Source organism: Protopterus annectens, chromosome 2.part0 (genome assembly GCF_019279795.1).
Source record: "Protopterus annectens isolate FY-2018-M chromosome 2.part0, PAN1.0, whole genome shotgun sequence".
Classification (NCBI taxonomy): Eukaryota; Metazoa; Chordata; order Ceratodontiformes; family Protopteridae; genus Protopterus; species Protopterus annectens.
Window position 1 is genome coordinate 840,968,466 of NC_056728.1, and position 23,329 is coordinate 840,991,794.

General features: G+C 42.8%; 1 protein-coding gene across 1 annotated transcript in view; it reads left to right on the plus strand.

Moving 5' to 3' along the window:
* Positions 1 to 23,329, plus strand: part of G3BP2 (G3BP stress granule assembly factor 2) — a 1,493,999-nt gene that overhangs the window by 1,368,172 nt on the left and 102,498 nt on the right. Inside the window, exon 12 of the mRNA XM_044061106.1 lies at positions 4,405 to 4,523. Coding sequence (XP_043917041.1) covers positions 4,405 to 4,523 — 119 coding nt within the window. The remainder of the gene's footprint in view (positions 1 to 4,404; positions 4,524 to 23,329) is intronic.

Consider the following 23,329-nt stretch of genomic DNA (forward strand, 5'->3'; position numbering starts at 1 on the left):
ACAAGCAAGGGGGCACACACTCATACTCCCTTTGCAGATTAGCCATGGCACTGTGGGACACAGTTTTGACCTACCAAATACATCTTCAAGCTCAATTCCTGCCTGGAAAACAAAACACTCTGGCAGACAATTTAAGCAGAAACCTTATGAATCCTCACGAGTGGAAACTAAATCCACATGTCTTCAGCATGATAACAGAGAAATTGGGGAGCACAGACATAGATCTGTTTGCCTCTTCTCAAATTATCAATTGAAAAGGTTCTGCACAAGGACTTATCACAGACAAGCATGGAAAGTGGACGCCCTACCCTTCAGTTGGAAAAACCTATCAGTTTACGCCTTTCCTCCTCTGCCTCTTCTCCCCAAGGTCCTCCTAAAAGTCAGACAAGAGAAACCAAAGATGATACTAATTGCCCCGGACTGGCCCCGCCAATACTGGTACCCAATCCTAAGGAACTTATCTCAATACCCAGGTTGGACCTTGCCTCAAAGACCACAACTACTGTCCCAGCAAAACAATCAGATCCTACACAATCAACTACAGACTCTGAACCTGGCAGCATGGCTGATCATGTAGTCATACAAACAACACCTCTCAGTAAAGCTGTGATGGATGTCATTTTGGAAACCAGAAGGCCTAGTACTAGAAAATCTTATGCTGACAAATGAAAGAGATTCTCTGCTTGGAATCCAGCACAAGGAACTTGATACAGCAGAACCAAATATTCCTCCGATATTGCAATACTTAACTGAGATGCTTGACAAAGGCCTCTCTTTCTTATCAATTAAAATCCATGCCTCTGCCATTTTGGCTCATTACAATACAGAGCCACCAATCTTTTCTCATCATTTACTAAAGCAGTATCTTAGAGGAGCCAAAAATTTAAGGCCTCCTAGAAGATCACCATTGCCTGAATGGGACCTCAATTATGTGTTGGAAAAGCTCACCCTGCCTCCATTTGACCCAGCTGCTACCACTGATATAAAGTTCTTATCATGGAAAACAGCTCTGCTGCTAGCATTTACTTCAGCAAGAAGAGTTTCAGAGCTGCAGGCCCTCATGGCTGTAGAGCCTTTTATCATATTTTACCCAGACAGGGTATCTCTGAGGACAAATCCTACTTTTATGCCTAAGGTGCTTTCCAGTGTGGCTCTTACCAAACAATTCATCTGCCAATGTTTTATCCAAATCCACAGAACAAGGGGGAGAGAATTCTGCATTCCTTGGACATACACAGACAGCTAAGATTCTACTTAAGAAGGACTAAAGTTCTAAGAAAAACTGAGCAATTACTAGTGACATATGCTGCAGGATCAGAAGGCAAGGCTATTTCAAAACGATTTCAAAGTGGATAAGCCACTGCATCCGTTTCTGCTATTTACACCATGGTAAACCTGTGCCCAAGGGCATTAGGTCTCATTCCACCAGAGCTGCAGCTACTTCAGCAGCCTTTCTAAGGGGGAGTACCAACCAAAGACATTCTAGAGGCTGCTACTTGGAGTTCTGTTCACACCTTTACAAAGCATTATCATTTGCCTTTCTTCTCTACATCCAGGGCAGGCTTTGCCACTGCAGTTTTGCAGGGCCTTATAGCCTCTCCTAATGCTGTTTAGCTCCAGCCTCCCAACCATAGCTTTAGGATTCTACCCAAATGTAGTGACTGCAACAGTGAAACACAAAGAACGTAGTACAGTTATGTACACTTAACATAAATGTAGATGTTCGAGTCTATTCACTGTTGCAGTCCAGGTTACCCTCCCACCATCCCCCTGTCGTTCTGGAGTTTATCTTTCCTTCTCTATCTTCTACAACCTATGTGGTGCATTTGCTTGTAGATGAAGGTAAAGTTTATTTTGATGCCTATATATATATATATATATATATATATATATATATATATATATATATATATATTTATTTATATATTTTTTTTTGCTACCTTTTTTGGGGGCACCTGACATCGGGGGCAAGAAAAACTAATGGAAATGGCGTCTGCTGCATGTTTTATACCCCTGACGACCTGATGTCATGGAAGAGGAGACAGCAACCGATGCAGGACCCAAGACTTTGGAATTCAGGCCGACTGAGGGCAACCTGCCAGCAGATTACCCAAATGTAATGACTGCAACAGTGAATGCACTCACTCTAATATCTACATTTATGGTAAGTGTACGCAACTGTACTTTCTTACACAACTATTCTGCACTTTATTTTTAGGGATATGGTTTATCCTGGGGTTTAGCAGGAAAAGAGAGATTTTGGTTAGGAAGTCTTTCAGTGGAGATGTTTTGAGTTTATATGCAAACTCCAGTGGGCATGGTCTAATTTAAAAAAAAATTGGAAGTTATTGCCTTGGAGTTTAAATATTCATATTTGTAAAACCACAAGTGTTACTTAAAATGTAAATGGCAATCTGTTCAGCTCAAAATAACCTTGCATTCATTCAATTTTTAGATCTTAAACTGGATATTTCAGTAACCATTCAAGCAACATAAATACTGCCAACATTTTCTTCATACAGCTGTTTGCTTTCATGTGAGACTAAGCAGTTCTCTGTGTGACTTGATTTATTGAGGTTTATTGAAATGTGAAGATTTTTACAATGCAGATAAATAGTATACAAATTATATTCAGCACCTCTTAACTGCACTAGGCAGGAGTCTAATATCAGTACAGTTTGCCATTTTGTAAGCTTCAAGATTAAATATTTTAATACTTTGTATGTAGCATGGTTTTGGAATTATTAATGCAAATATGTACAAGTAATGTGTGACACTTGGAGGCATCAGTAGGATTTTTGGTGGTGCCAATTGGCTGTAATGAGTTAAAGGATTGGAGGAAAAGTATTGACCTAACGGATACAGGTAAGGAGTTTCAGGTCTTAGCAACATGCTGTTAGTTAACAGGTCATGCCCACAGATTTTGATAGTTTTATGGATAGAGAGGAGTTTTTGGTCATTAGATTGTAATGATTGATTTAGACCATAGTTATGTAGTAGGGTATTTAGTGCTGGACTAACAGATGGATGCTAGATGATTTTTATAGGTGATAAACTGTATGTATGTTAGCTGCTACTGGTTTTAACCAATTTAGGCTTTTTAGTGCTGTATACAGTGGTGGGTTCTGAAGAGATTATTTGCTGCAATTTTAGCCACTTCATTATATCATTGTCAACTTTCAGGGAAGAAAAATGGGGACTGTTGAGTGGTCAGTATGATAATCCAACAAGGGGGGGTGTTGCTGAAGTGCTAAAAAAAAGTTACTAGATTAACTTATTTTCCATCCATGTAATAATTTCCTGTGGGGTAAAAAGGATATTGCAACTTATGGGTAAATTGAAAAAAGCTATATCTCTAGGGCTAACATTTGAAATGAAGGTGAGTTTGCTTCCTTTAACACTAATGGTCTTTGTGGTCATTGTAGTGAGATTTTTAAATGACTTACCATCTGTATTATTTCTGTATTCAGTGTTAATAATTCATCCAAGTAGAGAGTCTATTCTACCACAGCATCTGCTGCAGCATTTGCAAAGGTGTAATAGCTTTGAGATTGCTACTTTAGTCAACACATTTCATTAGACATTGCATGATGAAGGTTAGTCTTTGGTAAAAAGGCGGGGAGGGTTCCTTGCTACAGGGATTACCCAGAGAATGCTCTCTTCCTACTTCCAAAACAGTTGAGGCAAAACCTACTGTTTGCCTATATATTTATAATGTACTGGAGAGCGAGGGGGGAATATGAAAGTTGTGTACTAGTAGTTGAATCAGTTTTCTCTGTCTTCAGTTGGTTTCCTATATCCTTCCACCTTTTGCTTTAATATTTGTTGTATGGTTATCATTGTGTTGCAGCTGAATGGAATTGTACTTGTAGACAGGATCATATGGCCTGTCAGTACTTGCCAGTTAAAAACTGTCAGCAGAAGTGTTTGTGGAAAAAGTACTCTTTGCGTGGGGTTGGTGCTGTGACAGACACAGCAGGTGCACAGAGTACTGTCCCTGGTTTAACTTTTATCCCATTAAGTCTTTAGTGCCACAAGAAATAGGACTGTTGGCAGAGACTAACTTGTAGTTCATGCTTTAGTGGGGCCCATTTGATGGAGGGTAGACTGATAGTTTTGTTATGCTTACAAATGTCCAATTTTTGGTGCCACTGTTCTGAAGTATGTAGTTCCTTCTGTTTCCATCATATTAGTGCTCCTTTAAGTCCCACAGGGGAGTGGTGGCCTTCTCAGGCTAGCCACTTTGGCCTGCTATCTGTTAGAGTTCTGAGCCAGATGGGTGTCTACTAAGCATGCTTATATATATATCCATGAGCTTTATCTGAGAGGAGCCAAACCTCTTATTATGGTACATTAAAAAACATGCATGCATTCTTTCTTTGACTTAGTGTTGCTTCCTTTCAGGTTTTGGAAATGTCATGGAACTTCGTATCAACACAAAAGGAGTTGGAGGAAGGCTGCCTAACTTTGGATTTGTTGTGTTTGATGATTCAGAGCCAGTTCAGAAGATTTTAAATTCCAAGGTTTGATGATTACTTTATTACAAAACAACTTTAGCTTGTCTAGTTTTGAGATGTGTGGGAACTTGGTATTAATACTGAAGGAGTAAGAATAAGACTGCCAACTTTGGATTTGTTTAACAGTTCAGAGCCACTTCAGAAGAGGTGTTGTGTGTGTATATATGTGTATGTGTACAGTACACGTATGTAGTTTTAGTTATGACTAGTCAGTTAAATCCCACTTCTTGGTCTCTTGGAATCGAGTCCTAACCACTGCAGAGTTACTTGGATCAACCTGCTGTAAGATAACAGGGTGTCATTGTACATACTGTTATATAGGTCTGCATTCTCTGTTTACCCAGTAGATGTGACTTGCTTTGCAGTCTAAGTGACATGTACCTGTTGTCAAGGGGAAACTCATTTTGCCATGTTATATCCAGACTGTGGATTAAAGACTGTCCTAGCCGAAGGCAAAGATCTGAGAAATTTAGACTGGCTGTAAAGTAGGATCTCTCTTTTGAAGGGAAGGCTGACTTTATGCTTTTATCCCTTTTAGACTGTTCTTTACCTTTTTTTACTGTTTTTTTCTTGTACGTCTTAACGTTGTTCTCCCCTAATTGTAGTCCTTGTAACTCTATTTGCTAGTCTGTGGGGTCTGTGTAATCCTTTGTTGTATACATTGGTGTAACAGTGGAAGTGAAGCTTCTGAAGCAGAAGTGTCAGGGATGTTCACCCACACCTTTGAAAGATAGTATGAGAAGGGGGGGGGGGCAGGTTTAATTTCCCCTGTCTGATGCTGGCAGGCTTCTTTAGCAGGAAGTTTCTCTGTGGAGGCCAGAGGTTAACTCATCAGTGCTCCACTTCCTTTTAAGGAAAGTGGAAGCTTTATTAGGAGCTGCACACTGAATTAAGAGCTAATTTCATTAAATGCCACCAGCCAAGAAGGAAAAAGATATGGGAGTCTAGCATAACCATTTAGAAAGAAGTCAGTAGCTAGATGGGTTTTAGAGTTCATGCTGAAGCGGTGTTGGAAACAAGGATGTTGTGCAACACAATATCAAATGATAGGAGTAGTGGATGTATGATCATTTGACAAAATTAAAATTTAACATAAAGGGTGTTACTCAGCCTAATGTGAAGGTTTTACTGTGGCATTGTTTACCTGATATTGCTGTGCATTGCAAGAATCAGAAGACTTATCTGAATGCATATTCTGTACAAGTATTTTATTCCTTTTTGCCTTGATATAGTTTATTTAAAACGCATGACTTGCACATTTCCTCGTACTATCAGACTGTTATGCAGTGATTTTCTGTGGATTGAAGTTTGTATTGGAACAATGTCCTTACATTCACTGTTGCAGTATTCTTAATGCATGGGATTCCCAACGCCGGCCAGTATACCAAAGCCTATGGTTGCTTTATGGTATGCAGGATGTTGCACACAAGCTCCTTGTGTAGCGTATGGCATAAAGAGAACATCCAGACATAGCATCCTCAGAACTTCTTTGCTAACCGGTCTCAATGCATCTCCAGATCGTTGGTCTGAACGCTTGTCGTTTCTGCCAGTTTGAACAGTTTGTTTGCATGTTGAATGCCTGCATCGTCTTGCTGTTACTGAGCCATTGCAGGTAAGTACCCCATTGGGGTTTTGTTTTTTCTTAGCTTTTTTGTTGCTCCGGGTGGGGTTAATGTCATCCAGGAAGGGTAAATGCCAGTGTGGGAGACAGATTCCCCATATAGACTGCCACAATGTCTTTTTTTACTACAAACCTCTTACGACCATACAAACTGTTCGATTTGTCAGGCTTTCGCATCAAAAACCCTTTGAAGTAGGCTTTTTTCCCTTTCTGTCTTGAGAATCAGCGCCTTAAGCTTCTTGCTAAAGATACAAGGGAAGAACTTCCCGCCCCAAAGGTCAGCTGTTAGGGAAGAAAGTTTAAAAAGTTTAGACTGGAATCTTCTGCTGTCCAGCCCTCCACCAGGCGTTTCTCCTGATGAAGGTGAGAACCAGGAGGCTCACTCGGCTTTGTTGGAATCCTCTGCTGTGACTGGGTTGGAGGCCTATGAGGATCTGGCTGGCAGCACGTCCAATGAGGCTTTGCAGCCTTCCATTTCGGACATTCATGGGGAACTACGGTTAATTATTTGGGGGGCCTAGGGGTGTTTTGCATATCTTAGTTGGATAAGAAGTCCCTACTACAGTTATTGAAAGCCATCCTGTGTCAACCTTCTAAGTTTTATAAGATGCATGTTCCTTTAAAGAAGAAAAAAAGCAAAGCATGTTTCTCCTGCTACTAGGGGTCCACAGATTAAGTGGCAGGCCTTTTACTCAGGGTTTGCTTAATGCTTTAATAGCTTTAAAATATACTCAGAGGGTTTCTGGTCCTGCACCCCTGTGGTCTTCTCCCCTAAAAAAGGCCCACTTAACATGAGTCAGTCTGATGTGAAATCCCTTGCTTACTCTTCCTAAATTCCTTCTCCATTAGACTGTGGGTTAGAGGTAGAGGAATCTAATAGTCCTAATACTACCTTTGAGGAAATTTCATTTGGGGACACAGTTACCAGGAGGATGGAATTTTTTTAAATGTGATTGTGCTCAGGTATCGGACGTCCATAAGAGGTACTATGAATTGTTGCAGATGGAGTCTCCAAAACCTTCTGCTATTCCTCTGGTTTTGGCTGCTTTGTTGGATGATTTTTCTAATGCTTCTAAAGCTCCTGATTCTCTGTTCCCTGTTCCTAAGAAGATTGATAGTTTTTTATAGGGTGCCTGAGGATTGTAACCTTTTGTACAAATGTCCTGCTGCTAACCCCTCATTGGTGTCTCTAGCCTCTGACAAGCCTTCTCAATTGCTTCTTTCTCCCAGATTATTGCCTTCTGATAAGGCTAGGTAAGAAGGTTTACACCTCTGCTACTGTGGCTTTTAGGGTTATTAACTGTCAGACCCATATGTCCAGGTATGTGTTGGCTCTTCTTTCTCAAGCTTGTCAGTTTATTTCTTATCTCCCAGACTGAGGGTAAAACTTCTGCTCTCTCCTTGTTGGGACTTCCTCTGAAGTGGTTCTTTAAGTTTAGTTATGATGCAGCAGATGCCTCTTCCAGGGTTGCTGCTTTTGGTTCAGTGATGAAGAGGTATTGCTTAGGCTTCAACCTTTACCTGATGATATCAAGGCTAAGTTGATGGACGCTTCTGTTGATGAACTTTTGTTTGGGGAAGTAGTTCCTGGTTTAAGTCTCTTCAGGACTTCCTCTGCCTAAATATCAGAGAAATTACCCCAATATGCCAGCCTTTCTTCACAGACAGTCTCACCCTCCTGCTAAGGGCAAAAAGAGTGGCAAGCGGGCTTCTCCTGCTAAGGCTACTCAAACTTCATGGACACAGAAGTCTTCCTTTCCTGATAAACCAGGTGCTGTATGACTATCAGCCTCTTCACAGCCGCATTCCTTTTTCTCTTCACCTTTCTATTTCACTTCCTGTTTGGCTTCAGATTACGCAGGATTCTTGGGTTCTGTCCATTATTCAGCAGAGGTATTTCATGGTGTGGAAATCCCATCCATCTTTTATGGTTATTCCTCAACCTCCTTGAGATCAACTTCCTTTCTCCCCCAGAGGTGCTTCAAGACCTTTTGACTGTGGGTGCTATCAAGAGGTACCTGTGTCCCAAAGGGGAAGGCTGGTTTACGCCAGAATATTTCTAGTGCCCAGAAAAGAGGGTACTTTGAGACCAATTCTAGACCTCTCTAGTCTTAATCCTTTCTGAGGGCACCCTCCTTTCGAATGTTGTCCCATCAGACACTCTTTCCTCCTTTGCTTCCTCAGGCTTATGTGGTGTTTCTGGATCCGAAGGATGCTTCTCTCCATATTTTGATCCATCCCCTTTTCAGGAAGGTTTGCATTTCTCTGCTTCCTGGCATTTTCAGTTCTCTGCTTTGCCCTTTCTGCTGCCCCAAGGGTTTTCACCAAATGCCTCTCTCCTGTTGTTGCTTTTTGCAGGCTTCAGGGGATCCAAATATTTCCGTACTTGGATGACCTGTTGACTCATGCATCCTTTCCAGAGGTTCTTTGGCAAAATCTTCATTTTGTCATCTCCCTTCTTCAGTGCCTGGGGTTCACAATAAATTTCTTGAAGTCTTCTCGGACTCTTCAGGGTCATGTCTTTTGGGGTTGTAGGATTCGGGTGGTGCCTATGCTGGCATCCCTGCCTCCTCCGAAGATCTTGACTCTCATTTCCTTCTTTCAAACTCTTATTCCTCAGGACTCCATTACAACCAGTGAGTTTCTGAGATCTCTGGGTTTCATGGCACCCACCGTTTCTAAGCTTCCTGTGGCCAAACTCTACATGAGAAATTTCAGTGGTTTCTGAAGCCAGTTTGGCTTCAACATGCACATCCTCTAGAATTTGTAGATGTCCTTCATGGATGCATCTGCAGTCATAACAAGTGGGTTGTCCTGTCGTCAGGCAGCCCTGCAGTCGGCCGGATTCCAAAGTCCGGGTCCGGCTTCGGCTGATGTCGCACTCCACCCGACGTCATCTCTGTTGGTCTTCGGGTATAAAAGCATCAGCCGACGCCATTTTCCTCAGTCTTTCTTGCCGCGTGGCGCCCGAAGCAGAAGCTGTTCGCAAGTGCTGGTCGGTCGGATCCAGAGATTACTTCTACCGAATACTACTTCGAAGACTTCTAAAGCTAAGTACCCCGTTGGGGACTCTTTCTTGCCTCAGCCGATGTCAGAAAAAGTTAACAATTGTTTAACCTGTGGGAAACAAATACCTCATAAAGATTTCCACTCTTACTGTCTGCCTTGTTTAGGCCCAGCCCACGACGTAGCAGCCTGTTCGGCCTGTGCCTCTTTCAACCGACGAACGCTTAGGCGTCGGTCGGAGTTTGCAGAACAGTTTTTCGGTTCTGATTTTGCGTACATTATGCCGTCGGATCCTCCGACTACCCCCAAAAAACGCAAAGATAAAGACCGACACTCGCGGTCCGCGGTTTCGGCCGAAACCACGGTAAAGCAAACCGCGAGTGTCTCTGTTAAGGCCGAAACCGAGAAAACTGCTCAAAGTATAGCTGAACCTATTCTTACAACTGAGGCCCCTGCTACAACTCTTGAATCGACCTCAGAAATTTTACCCACTACGGTGGTTGACTTATCAGACACCATCCCCTTGGATATCTCTACCCCAGCACGTGGTGCTGCTAGGCCTCCAGCTGCCATGTCCATTAAGGCCTTCGCCAGGGCTAAAGCAGCCAAGACTACTAAATCAGTGCCTGTTAAACCCCCCACATCCAGGCCCTCTTCTAGTTCTCAAATGCTTTCTTTGGCAGAAGATTTAATTTCTTTAATTAGAGGATCTCAATCTCACCCAGACAGGGCCTCTCAGCCCCCAGAGAAGAGACCTAGGGCAGAGGCCCCTGAGCCAGTGTCTTCTGATGATTCTGCTGATGAATCAGACATAACTGACCAGCCTGAGGCTCCCTTCTCCAATTTTGAAGATTCTGATGCTGAAGAATCCATTCCAGCTGCTTCCCCACCAGAAGAATTCTCCTTTGGGGAAACCTTGCATGCCATGCGAGAACAGTTCCAATGGCAGCAACAGGATTTTTCAGACTCCAGAAAAGACTTAGGACCTTTCTGCACCTCCCACAGCACAGGCCCTTAGCTATACCTCCTGTTCTCTCTGTGGTGGATGATGCTTTCAATGATGTTTGCTCCGCTCCAGATTCTTTACCCCAGCCCCTGCCAAACCAGACAGATTTTACAGGGTGCCAGATACTCATCACCACCTTTACAAGGCCCCACTTGCAGACCCAGAAACTATATCCCAGGGTCCCAAGGCAGTAGCAGCGACCACAGCTAAAACCCTATTCCTTCTGAAAGGGAAGCAAGGTCACTAGACAGATGGGGTAAAAAGGTCTACACTTCAGCTACTCTCTCAGCTAGAGCTTTAAACTGTCAGTTTCACATGATACAATACCAACAGTTTATGCTTGATCAGTTAACTAAAAAACTAACCACTGATGAATCTCTTGATAAGAAATATGTATTAGAGATGGTAAATAACATACAACAGGTTAGCAACCATTCCTTAAAATGTGGCTATGATGCACTGGAGGCTTCATTTAGATCAGCCATGACAGGCACGGTGATAAGAAGGCATGCATGGCTAAAGGAACAAGCTTTACCGGATCATGTTAAAGCTAAGTTGCTAGATGCTCCTATGGACAAGACAAGTTTGTTTGGTACACCTGCCCAGCAGGTTATGAAGAAAATGGAAGAAAAGGCAAAATCTGTTCAAACTGTTAAAGATTTCTTGCAGGTTCAACCCCAAGGTTTAGCAGGAACTGGCCTGCCAAAATTGGTCCTTTCCTGACTCCACAAAATTTCAAAGGGGCAGGAATAGGCGTTCCAGAGGCAGAAACCAATCCAGAGGAGGTGCCTACAGAGGACGACAGTGGCAAGGTAACAACAGAGGCACAGACACAGCCACTGCCACTACATCAGCACAACCACAGTGACTTAATCCTAAATCCGCCTACCAGGGAACAAATAGCAGCTCCTCTAGGCGGAAAGTTAACCTTATTTTCAAAGAACTGGCACTACATAACAAAAGACAAGTGGATTTTACAAACCATAGATCAAGGTTAACGGTTTGACTTCCACACTTTACCAGTCAAAAGAGGAATGCCAAATCTACCTCCAAATCAAAAAACAGAGGCTCTGCGCCAGATAATGAAGTTAGCAAACATGAGAGCTGTGGAAAGAGTGCCAACAGCAGAACAAGGAAAGGGGTTCTACTCCAGACTATTCCTAGTTCCAAGAAAGGAAAAAAGTTGGAGACCAATTCTCGACCTGTCCACCTTAAATACATACATCATTGTCCCAAAATTCAAAATGCTGACCCTACAGCAACTTCTTCCCATGCTGGGCAAGGAGTCTTGGCTGGTAACTCTAGATCTCAAGGAGGCATACCTGCACGTCCCCATTCGACCAATCTGCAGAAGATACCTCAGATTTCTTGCAGGATCAGAGCACTATCAATTCTCAGCATTGCCCTTTGGCTTATCTACTGCCCAGAGTATTCACAAAATGCCTGGCATCAGTAATCGCCCATTGCAGACTACAGGAATTCAAATTTACCCATACCTGGACGACTGCCTGCTACAAGGGGACAACAAAAGCAAGCTGACAACAGATTTACAAAGGGTCATTTACTTGCTACAAGGACTGGGATACACAGTCAATTTACAAAAGTCAAGGCTGATACCATCCCAAACAAGGACATTCTTGGGCTGAATTGGACACAGTACAACAAATGGCATTCCTGACTACAGAAAAACAAAAGAACTTCCTCTTTACTTCTTGGCACTAACAAAACTGAACAAGTTAACAGCAAGAAAAGTTCTGCAGGCTTTGGGCTTCATGGCATCATGCATAATCTTGGTCCCATTTGCCAGACTACATATGAGGAAACTACAGTGGTACCTAAAGAATTTATGGTCCCAACACAGACACAGTCTAGAAACAGAAATCCCACTAATTCCATGCTTAAAACAGGAGTTCCTATGGTGGGCTCAGGCATGCCAGTCAAACCCAGGCCTACCCTTTCGCAGATGTCAACCAAGCCAGACCATCACAATAGACGCTTCAGACCTAGGATGGGGGGCCCACATGCTGGACAAATGCGTGCAAGGATTGTGGACACAGGATCAACTTTACCTGCACATCAATCTAAAAGAAATGCTGGCAGTAAAACTGGCAATCCAAAAGTTCAAACCATTTCTCAAAGAGGGCCAGTTGATGATAAGGACAGACAACACCACAGTCATGTGGTACATCAACAAACAGGGAGGCACTCATTCATACCCCCTATGCAGAATGACCTTGGAGCTGTGGACCCTGGCACTCAGCTACAACATTCAGTTACAGGCAATATTTGTACCGGGGAAAGACAATACTCTAGCAGACATATTAAGCAGAACCACTTCGGATGCCCACGAATGGAAGCTGCACCCGGACATCTTCAAGACCATCTCGAAGAAATGGGGAATGCCACAGATAGACCTATTCGCATCACCTCTCAATCACCAGATCAAAAAATTCTGCACAAGGACATTCCACCCTCTAGCATGGAAAGTGGACTCACTCTCCTTCAACTGGAAAGGCCTAACAGCATATGCATTCCCACCTCTTCCTTTGATACACAAGGTACTACTAAAAATCAAGGAAGAACGTCCAAGGATAATCCTGATAGCTCCAAACTGGCCAAGACAACACTGGTACCCACTACTGAAGAGCATGTCTCGGAACAATATGTGGCCAATACCCCTGATGCCTTTGATGTTAACTCAGAACAACTACAGCATCATACATCCAAACCTAAAAACGCTGCAACTGACTGCATGGAACATCACATAGCAGCAGCTAATCCAGAACTTTCCCAAAGAGTTAAAGACATTATTCTTGAAGCACGCAGACCTTCAACAAGAAGGAACTATGCTGGAAAATGGAAAAGGTTTGTCATTTGGAGTACGGAAAGAGGAAAAGATGTGTCAAACATAGATATGCCTAACATTCTGGAGTATCTGGCGAGCGTCTTCATTCAGGCCTGTCCTACTCCTCCATCAAGATACATGCATCAGCTATTTCAGCAGAATACAGCTTTGATCCACCTGTTTTTCGCACCCTTTGCTCAGGCAGTTCCTCAGAGGAATCAAGAATGTAAAACCTCCAAGGAAACCACCATTACCAGCTTGGGATTTAAACTTTGTGCTAGAAAAGTTGACACTATCACCCTTTGAACCAGCAGCAACAGCAGACCTACAACACCTATCATGGAAAACTGCTTTCCTACTGGCAATTACTTCAGCAAGGAGGGTTTCAGAACTACAGGCCTTAATGGCAGTGCAACCCTTCCTAATCTTCCACCAAGATAGAGTGTCCATGAGGACTAATCCTACATTTATGCCCAAGGTGGTATCCAGAGTGTCTTTAAACCAGGCAATCCACCTACCTACCTTCTTTCCCAACCCACAAAACAGAGGGGAAAGAATACTGCATACCTTGGATGTACATAGACAGCTACGCTACTACTTGGACAGGACAAAAAATAGCAGAAAGACTGACCAACTTTTTGTAGCCTATGCAACAGGAAGGGAAGGAAAAGCTATTTCCAAACAGACAATCTCCAAATGGATAGGAAATTGCATACGATACTGTTACTCCTTCCATGGAAAACCAATTCCACAGAACATAAGACCTCATTCTACAAGGGCAACAGCCACTACCACAGCCTTCTTACGAGGAGTGGCAACCAAAGACATTATTGAGGCGGCTACTTGGACCTCCGTGCATACATTTGCCAAGCATTATAATTTGCCTCTATATTCCAGATCCCGAGCAGGGTTTGCCACTGCTGTACTGCAAGGGATCCTAAACACACCATAATCTACTTTTATCCTCCTCCCCTAGTTGGCTGTGGTATTCTACCCACTTGTTATGACTGCAGATGCATCCATGAAGGACATAGTACAGTTTTGTACCTACCATAAATGTAGATGTCCGAACTGGATAGCATCTGCAGTCAGGATTACCCTCCCTCCTTCCCCTCTGTGGTACTCCTAGGGTGTTTACCCTCCTAATAGCTAGCTGTTGGGGAGTCTTTATGGTGTATTTGTTTGTATATATGTACATATATGCTTATTGCTGTGTTTACCTCTATCTATTTGGAAACATTGGCATCTATCCAAAATTTTAGCCTGCAAGAGGGCTACTGGCATCTGGGGCAAGAAACACTGAGGAAAATGGCGTCGGCTGATGCTTTTATACCCGAAGACCAACAGAGATGACGTCGGGTGGAGTGCGACATCAGCCGAAGCCGGACCCGGACTTTGGAATCCGGCCGACTGCAGGGCTGCCTGACGACAGGACAACCCACTTGTTATGACTGCAGATGCTATCCAGTTCGGACATCTACATTTATGGTAGGTACAAAACTGTACTTTCCTCTTCTTTCTGGTCTCTAAAAGGAACTTCACTGGTGAATCCAGCATTTGCCTCTAACTCCAGGATTCCCTTTTCCGTCCCCCTCTTCCCTCTCAGGAATTGTTCGGGTGCTTCAGATGTGGGATGGGGAGCAAGATTTGGCTCCCTAAAGGTTACAGGGGGTGTACCTCATCAGCAGGAGCACATCAATGTCAGAGATGTGAGCTCTTATGCTGGCTCTTCAGGCTTTTCATCCTCTCTTCTGTTCAGGGCCTCTCAAGGTATTCACAAACAATACCACAGCGATATGGTATATAAACAGGGAAGAACAAGGTTTTATCTTTGCCAGTTGGCACTCCTGGTATGGGATCTTAATTGTATTCTTGACGCAGCTGCCTGGACTCTCTGCATACTTTTACCAAGCACTACAAGTTGGATGATATCTCCAGAGCTGGAGCTGTTTTTGCTAGGGCCATTCTTCATGGTTTCTTAGGCTGCACTGCTGCTTCCTCCTCCCAGTTTTCTTTTTGAGCTTTGGTACTCTCCTGTTCATTAGGAATGCTGCAGCAGTGTAGGAAAAGACATAGTGCAGTTGTGTAAACTATTACCGTAACAGTAGATGTCCTTTCCCTTACTGTTGCAATATTCACTCCTGCCCTCCTTCCCCCAGTCTTTTTCCTTCCTTGATATACTGGTTACCTCTTGGGTTTCCTTAGACTGGTGGTACTACTGGGGTAATCAGTTCTGAGGATGGTACATCTGGACATCACCTTTATGCTCTACGTTGCACGAGAACCGTGTGTGTAACATTCGGTGTACCTTAAAGCAACAGTAGGCTTAGATATACTGGCCAATGTTGGGCTTCCATGGCAGGGAATCCCATATGTTAAGAATACTGCAACAGTGAAGGAAAGGACATCTGCTGTTATGGTAACATTTTATACAACTGTACTTTAATGCCTAGGCTTTTGCAGATAAAGGGCTGTGTCCACTTTGAGTCTTATGGTCAATAAACAGATATAGCCTACCCCTAAACATCAGTCGTAGCAAGTGGTTTGACAAAGTAAATGGCACACTTTTCCATTGTGGAAGAAAAGTTTTTTTTGATATGTGTTTCGCGTTTGTGTTGGCTGCAGAGAATCATTCAGTTTTTTGAAAGTTAAGGGGAAACTGCCCAAGTGAAACAGTGTCTTAGAAAATAGGACCCTGGATGCTTTGTATGCCAGAGAAAATGCATTTTAAGAGCAGGACAGAAAATGAAGTTGTAATATTAGTGTAGTGTTGTATGAAACTTCATTTCTCCAATTCTGTTAAATTATATTTTGAATGGTAGAATTAAATTCCCAGAAGCGAGTCTGATTTTAACCACAAATTGTATGGAGACCTCACGAGTGATTCATTTTCTATTTGCTGTTTCTCAATGTTTGCAAATTATACTGCAACATCTGTTGGTGCACTGTTGCAAGTCTGAAGTGTCTGAAACTAGACTGTATCACTACTTCTCTGCTGTTCAAACTAAAGTAGAAGACTAATGTTTTCCCAAAGTGAACATTTTTGCTTACATTGGAAAGTTGATCAGGACATAAAGAAGGTACAAAACATTGGAGCCGACTGGAATTAGGTGACAGTGTCAAGTAGCAACCTACTTTGTGTTTATCTCTGTATTTAAGACCTTACTTTATTCATGCTGAATACTGTAAATTGCCCTTCGACTGTCTTAAACTGTGCGCAGCACCCTGGTCTGCATTTGTAGCTTTTCTGACAAAAAATGGATTTGAGTGCTAAGGACACTCCTGAGTGCTTCTTTGAATGGTGGGATCAGGTTTCATGTTGTGGTGTTGGACCTATATGCCCTGTTCATGTTTTAAAAAGGTGTGGAATGGTTGTGAGCATGCCATGAAGGGTAGACTGCCAACCAGTAGGCCTATGTAGACTATTGTGTACTGGTGCTGCTTTCGATATTGCTGATAGGCCAGTTGCCTGCCACCTACCAAATGCCTGATTAGTGAGTGCTGGCCCCCACCCCCTGTAGGGCTAGCAAGGAGACTTTTTCTTCCCCTTTCCAAATCTTCATTGTTAATTGAGACTAAGAGGTTCAAGGTCCTTGTTTCTGACATACAAGATAATGCTGCATCTTTTCTTTAGCTCTTTGATGACCTTTCCTTTGGGGAGACTCTAATGTCCTGCTTTCAGTGGGATACAACCTCCCCCCCCCAGTGAAACCAGTGTTTGAGGGATGAAGGATAAAGATCCATGCTTAGTCCATCCCAACCATTTCTAAAGGATGCCTTTCATATGACCGGGCCAATATATGGATATTGCCTGGTACTTTGATTGGGTCCATTCTTTCCATTTGCAGCCCAACATCTTCAACTGCTTGTACAGTCCTCTCTGGCACACGCAGTAGTGTGCTAGCCATGCAGCTGTGCTTTGCCCATGCGACAGTTTTTCTGGGTGTTGATCTCTGTCTTTACACGTTGAAGGATTCTTTTGTTCATTGTTGTCCAGAAGCTAATCTAGAAATGTCTCGTATAGAAATTTATACAAGTGTTGTATTTTGTTTTCATGAGGTGCATGTTGTGAAACTGTGTCCTAAATGCTAGCAGTTCACCCCCGTTATCCCCAGATGTCAGAGGGAGAAACTAATTTCCTGTCCTGTTTTTGTACTTGAAAGCTGAATTTAGTTGAATGTTCGTCATAGGTTTACATTATATAATATACCAACTCAAAGGAAAGGGGCATAGTTCCTGATACCTTTGTATACGATCTTAGGACAGCCATTTAAACAAATAGGGATACATTTGACTTTTTAAATACTTGATCATATGAATTTGATTGTATGAAATTCAACTATTTCAGTATTTTAATATAGACTTGTGCAGGAGCACCATGTAAAAAAGAAATTAACCTTGGAGGGTAGGGTGAAGCTTAGGCTTGCAAGTCTCTGCTTCATCAACCTTTAGGTTCATATAGTCGCTGAACTTAATCTTGGTTAGAGCAGGTTGTAGTTGGCAGCAGTTCATCTCTTTGGATGACAAGAAGCCCAGAGAGAACCCCCCTCTCCCTTAGGAGCTGATGGGGGATATAATTATCAACAACCTCTGGTTGGTTGACTGGAACTCAGTCTGTTCACTTGCTTCTGGGAGTGGTCTTTGGAGTCACATTGGTTACAGTTTGAGGGGAAGGGACACAGTTGGCAAAGGTCTTGTCTCCCAGAACCAGCAAGGATTTTTTGTCCATGAGGAGGGGGTCTGCTTAGGTCTTCGCATATCCGGGTTTCTCTCTCAGACCATCCACAAATGTTTGCAGGGGCAGCTCTGAGGCTTAAAAGGTTGAAGGCCCTCACCATGACCTGCACGAGTTAAGATCATTTTAGTGGCTTGGGTATTAGGGAGAATTGGCCAGCTGAGTTGAGAATGACCAGCTAGTTCTGTGTGACCTTTACTGGAGTGCAGGAATGTTGTGTGGTTTGTTATTGACTTCTCTTGGATTCTAAGTGAGTAAAAAGGCAAGCTTTTTTAGACTAATGCGCTATTTTGCCAAGCAGCTTTTGGTACTGTAGCTGGATTTCAGCTCATTTCTTACTGGACAAGGTAATGCAAGGTGTTAACATATGTCAGTCTGTAAAATGGATAGGAGGTAAAAAATCTAATCACTCATGGATGGCAGCCACAGTTCTTATCTTTTCTCTCTCTTGGTGTTTTCTGACACCAGACAGGAGGGTTGGAACAAATTGGCCAGTAAATATTGGTAGCTTGATCATCATGTGAGCCAGAGATGGAAAAAGAAATTGAGCTTGGGTTATGTGCAAGGACTGCGGTGTTGAGGAGTTTCACAATGTGTGTGTTTACCTGTGCTCACTGGTTGTGGCTTGCCAGACATGGAACTCGTGGGCTTGTTAGATGTCTGCACCTATACAACTGTGCAAGAATTTACACTGGGACCTATTGTTAGAGATTCCCTTCAGCCTTCTGAGTACTTGGGAGTTCCCATTTGCTGTTTAAAAGAGGGACAAGAACAGTAAGATTTACCCACTGTACAACCCCAATTATACTTTTGCAGAGTTTGAGGCATTAAATATATTCCACAGTTTGACTTTTCTCACTGTCCCCTCCAAAAAATGCACACATCTGGTAAAGGAGGAATGTGGGCTTAGTCCCCGCTTTCATGTGGAGCTGCTGATGGATGTCATTGTTGAAGACTGGAACAAACATTTAAATATTGCTGTTGTACCACCCCACCCAAAAAAAAAAGCAGATGCAATGCTTAATCCCCTTATCTAGTGTCTTCAAGCTGCCTCCTCTAATATCTGTCTATTGTAAGTTCCAGAGACCATAACATTTGTGTTCTCCCACCAGAAAGTCTAACAAGTTGGACAGGCATGGCATGAGTGTACTTTTCTGTCATATTTGGGGTCTTACTCCAGTAGTCAACTCATCCAGTGTTTGGGCCCTTAGGCCATAAAGAGTACTGACTCATGTAAAATCCATTGCAGATCATCTCCCATCCAGTGATCAAATTTCTGTTTAAAGTACTCAGTATTGGATGATAACCTAATATCCATGGGTATGATTCAAAAATCTAGGAATCGTTTGAGTTACATAATTCCGTCTAAATTGTCTTGCAGTAAAAAAAGTGTTGGAATTGATATGTCAGTGCCTTATGTTAACAGATGAGTAGTACCAATTCATCCCTAAAAAATGTATATGTAGTTAGTTTTTCCTCTTGTAAGCCTATAGTGGAGTGCAAGTAAGTTGAGTTTTGCTTCTGTAAGAATAAGAAAAGTGAGCAACTGAGGGTATTTGTTTTGTAAATTTAAGTCCCATTACCACTAATTGGTGTTATATTGGCAAAAAGTGCTGTTGTATCCTTAAACATGTCAGATGTGCACCTGCTTTAAATTAACCAGTCTGTCTTAGTCTCTTGTAGATAAAGATCTTAACATACGTGCTATTAATAAGACATTTTTTATTTTATATATATATATATATATATATATATATATATATGTGTGTGTGTATATATATAGATATGTGTATATATATATATATATATATATATATATATATATATATATATATATATATATATATATATATATATATATATACATACACACACACACACACACACACAGATCCTTATAGCAATCTGTTTCAGATTGTGTATTACTTGGTCTTATTCCATATTTGCCAAAATACGTTTTACACTTAGGGCTGAACTTCAGTTCTACCCATACTGATGTCAGAATATCCGATGTTCATCGTGTTACCCTGCTGCAGTCATCACACTTGGGTTATCCTGCCGTCAGGCGGTCCCGCAGTTGGCCTGAGTTCCAAAGTCTTGGTCCGGCGTCGGTTGCTGTCGCTTCTTCCCTGACGTCATGCGCCAGGGGTATATGAGGGATCTGACGCCATTTTCTTCAGTCTTTCGTGCCGCGCAGTGCCCGAAGCAGAAGCAGTTCGCAAGTGCCGGTCGGCCGACAACCTGATATTTTTGAATCGAATTTCAGTCCGAAGTCTTCAATAAAGCTAAGTACCTGGTTGGGGAACCTTTTCTTGCCTCAGTCTGATGTCAGAAAAAGTTAACAATTGCATTTCTTGTGGGAAGCAAATACCTCATAAGGACTTCCATTCTTATTGTATTCCTTGCCTAGGCCCAGACCACGACGTCACAGGTTGTCGGTTTTGTGCTAGGTTTAATAAACGAACTATCAAATGCCATTTTGACTTCGCACGACATTACTTTGGTAGGAAATTTAATTATATCATGCCGTTGGAGCAGCCGACGACCGGCATGCATAAAAAACGCAAGGATAAGGACAGGCAGCCTAGGAACAAGCCAGACTCCGAGGCCTCTGCTGGGCCTGTCGCTGGTTCTCCGGTTTTCAGTGAGGCACCTACGCAGCCCCTGGCGATCGCAGAATTGGAACCCCAGACAGCTGCGGATTCTCAAGCGGAGTGTACTAGGCCGACGCAGCCATCTTCATTAGGCCCTTCCGACACTGGCGCAGAAGGAGACCCCAGTGCAGTGGAAACACCTTCGGTTGCAGAAGGTGTCCTCAGACCGACTACACTCACCATTAAGTCTTATGCTAAGCTTAAAACTCCATTAAAACCAAAAAAGACTGTACATCAGTCTAAAGTTCAAGGCCCCATGCCTAAGAAACAAATGCTTAAGATGGCTGAAGATTTGATTACCCTAATCAGGGGTTCCCATCCCCCTCCAGATAAAAGACCAAGACAAGAGGAGGATTATGCTTCCTCTGACCAGGTTTCTGTTTCCTCAGATTCTTCTGAGGAGCAGGATTACACTTTTCCCCCTTATGAAGACTCTGATGCTGAAGACTCTATCCCCTCAGCATCTCCCCCTGAAGACTACTCCTTTGGGTAAACTTTACATACCATGAGGGAACATTTCCACTGGGAAGGCCAGGACTACTCTGATTCTAAGAAAAGGCTCCGAGAGTTCCTTTTACTACCCCAGCACAGACCACTTGCTATCCCTCCAGTTTTAGATATTGTGCATGATGTTTACTTGGAGTCTAGTCTAAATCCAGACTCTCTACCTCCTGCTCCAGCCAAACCAGACAGATACTACAGAGTGTCTGACTCACACAAATTCCTTTATAAAAGCCCTGTGGCTGACCCAGAAACAATTTCCCAGGGTCCCAAGGGGGCTAAAGCTTCTATGGCTAAAAATCCTGTGCCCTCTGAAAGGGATTCCAGAGCCCTAGATAGATGGGGAAAGAAAATATACACCTCAGCAACTCTGGCTATGAGAACATTAAATTGTCAGTTTCACATGCTGAAATATCAGCAATTCCTAATTTCTCAATTAAAGCAAAAAATGAGCACACATATAAAGAACAGTCTGAATTAAAGGAAATGCAGGATCTGTTGCATGCAGCTGAACAGGTGGGCAAAGATACTTTACAATGTGGATTTCATTTATTGGAAGCTTCCTGTAGAGCAGCTGTTACTTGGTCTGTCATACGTACACATGCTTGATTAAAAGAACAAACCCTGCCTGATCATGTTAAAGCAAAATTATTGGATGCACCTTTACAGCAGGATGTATTATTTGGTGTCAGCAGAAGAGGTCTTAAAGAAAATGGAGGATAAGGCAAAGTCTATGCAGACGGTCAAGGATTTCTTACAGGTACAACCCCCTCGTTTCAGCAGAAATTGGCCAACAAAAAAACTGGTCCTTTCCAGCTTCTGACAGATCACAGAGGGGCAAATACAGATGCCAAAGGGGCAGAGGTCAGTCATAAGGCCCTTACCAACCTCGCCATTGGGGTACTGCTACCCAGAAAGGAGGAGAAGACAGGCCCCAAGCTAGCAGAAGACAAACACAATGACTCAATCCTCAAACTACCAAGCACATTTCTCCTGGCAGCTTCCTTGGGAGGAAAATTAGCATTTTATGCAGACAACTGGCACATCATCACAAAAGACAAATGGGTCCTCAACATTGTCTCACAAGGATACAGATTCCCCTTTCATACCTTGCCAAGGAAAAAAGGAATGCCAAACCTGCCACCAAATCAATGGGCAGAGGCACAAATACAAATTACAGCTCTCATGGACATGAGAGCCATTCAACAGGTACCTATACAGGAGCAAGGACAAGGATTTTACTCGAGACTCTTTCTAGTCCCAAGAAAAGACAAAGCATGGAGACCCATTCTGGATCTTTCAATTCTGAACACCTATCTGCAAGTACCAAAATTCAAGATGCTAACACTACAGCAGCAGCTTCCCATGCTGGGCAAGAATGCTTGGCTAGTAACGTTGGACCTCAAGGAGGCATACCTGCATGTCCCTATCAGACAAAATTGCAGAAGATACCTCCGCTTCATTGCAGGTTCAACACACTATCAATTCTCTGCAATGCTCTTTGGCTTCTCTACTGCGCTCAGGGTCTTCACAAAATGCCTGGCACCAGTAATTGCATACTGCAGACAAAGAGGAATTCAAATATACCCATACCTGGATGAATGCCTTATTCAAGCAGAAAGCAAGGAAGTTTTTTTAAAGCATCTGGGATTTGTCAAACACCTAAGTTGCCTAGGGTACACAGTAAATGAAAAGAAATCAAAACTAGTGCCCTCACAAAACATAATATTCCTGGGTGCCAGCTTGAATACAACGGCCCAGATGGCTTATCTCATGCCAGACAAGCAACAACAGCTGACTCAATATTTCAAAAGACAACAAAGACCCAACTCCCTGCAAGAAAAATTCTGCAGGCCTTGGGATTCATGGCAGCTTGCATACTACTAATACCATTTGCAAATCTGCATATGAGGAAATTACAATGGTACCTGAAAAGCGTATGGACTCAGCACAGCCACAGCTTGGAAACAATGATGCCAAGGACAACTAATAATAGACTGACAACACCACAGTAATGTGGTACATAAACAAGCAAGGGGGCAGCATTCCTACCCTCTATGCAGGCAAGCAATGACCTTGTGGAACACAGCACTGTCTTACCAGGTTCAATTACAAGCACAATTCCTGCCAGGAAAGGAAAACACTTTGGCAGATGACCTAAGCAGAAACATCATGGATCCACATGAGTGGAAACTAGATCCATAAGTATTTGCAATGATAGCTCAAAAATGGGAATCGCCCACACACAGATCTGTTTGCCAGTCCACAAAACTACCGACTTCAAAAATTTTGCACAAGGGCATTCCATGAACAAGCTTGGAAAGTGGACGCCCTTTCATTCAGTTGGAAAACATTAACAGTGTATGACTTTCCTCCACTGCCTCTTCTTGCAAAGGTACTGCTGAAAGTCAGATTAGAGAGGCCACAAATGATACTCATTGCAC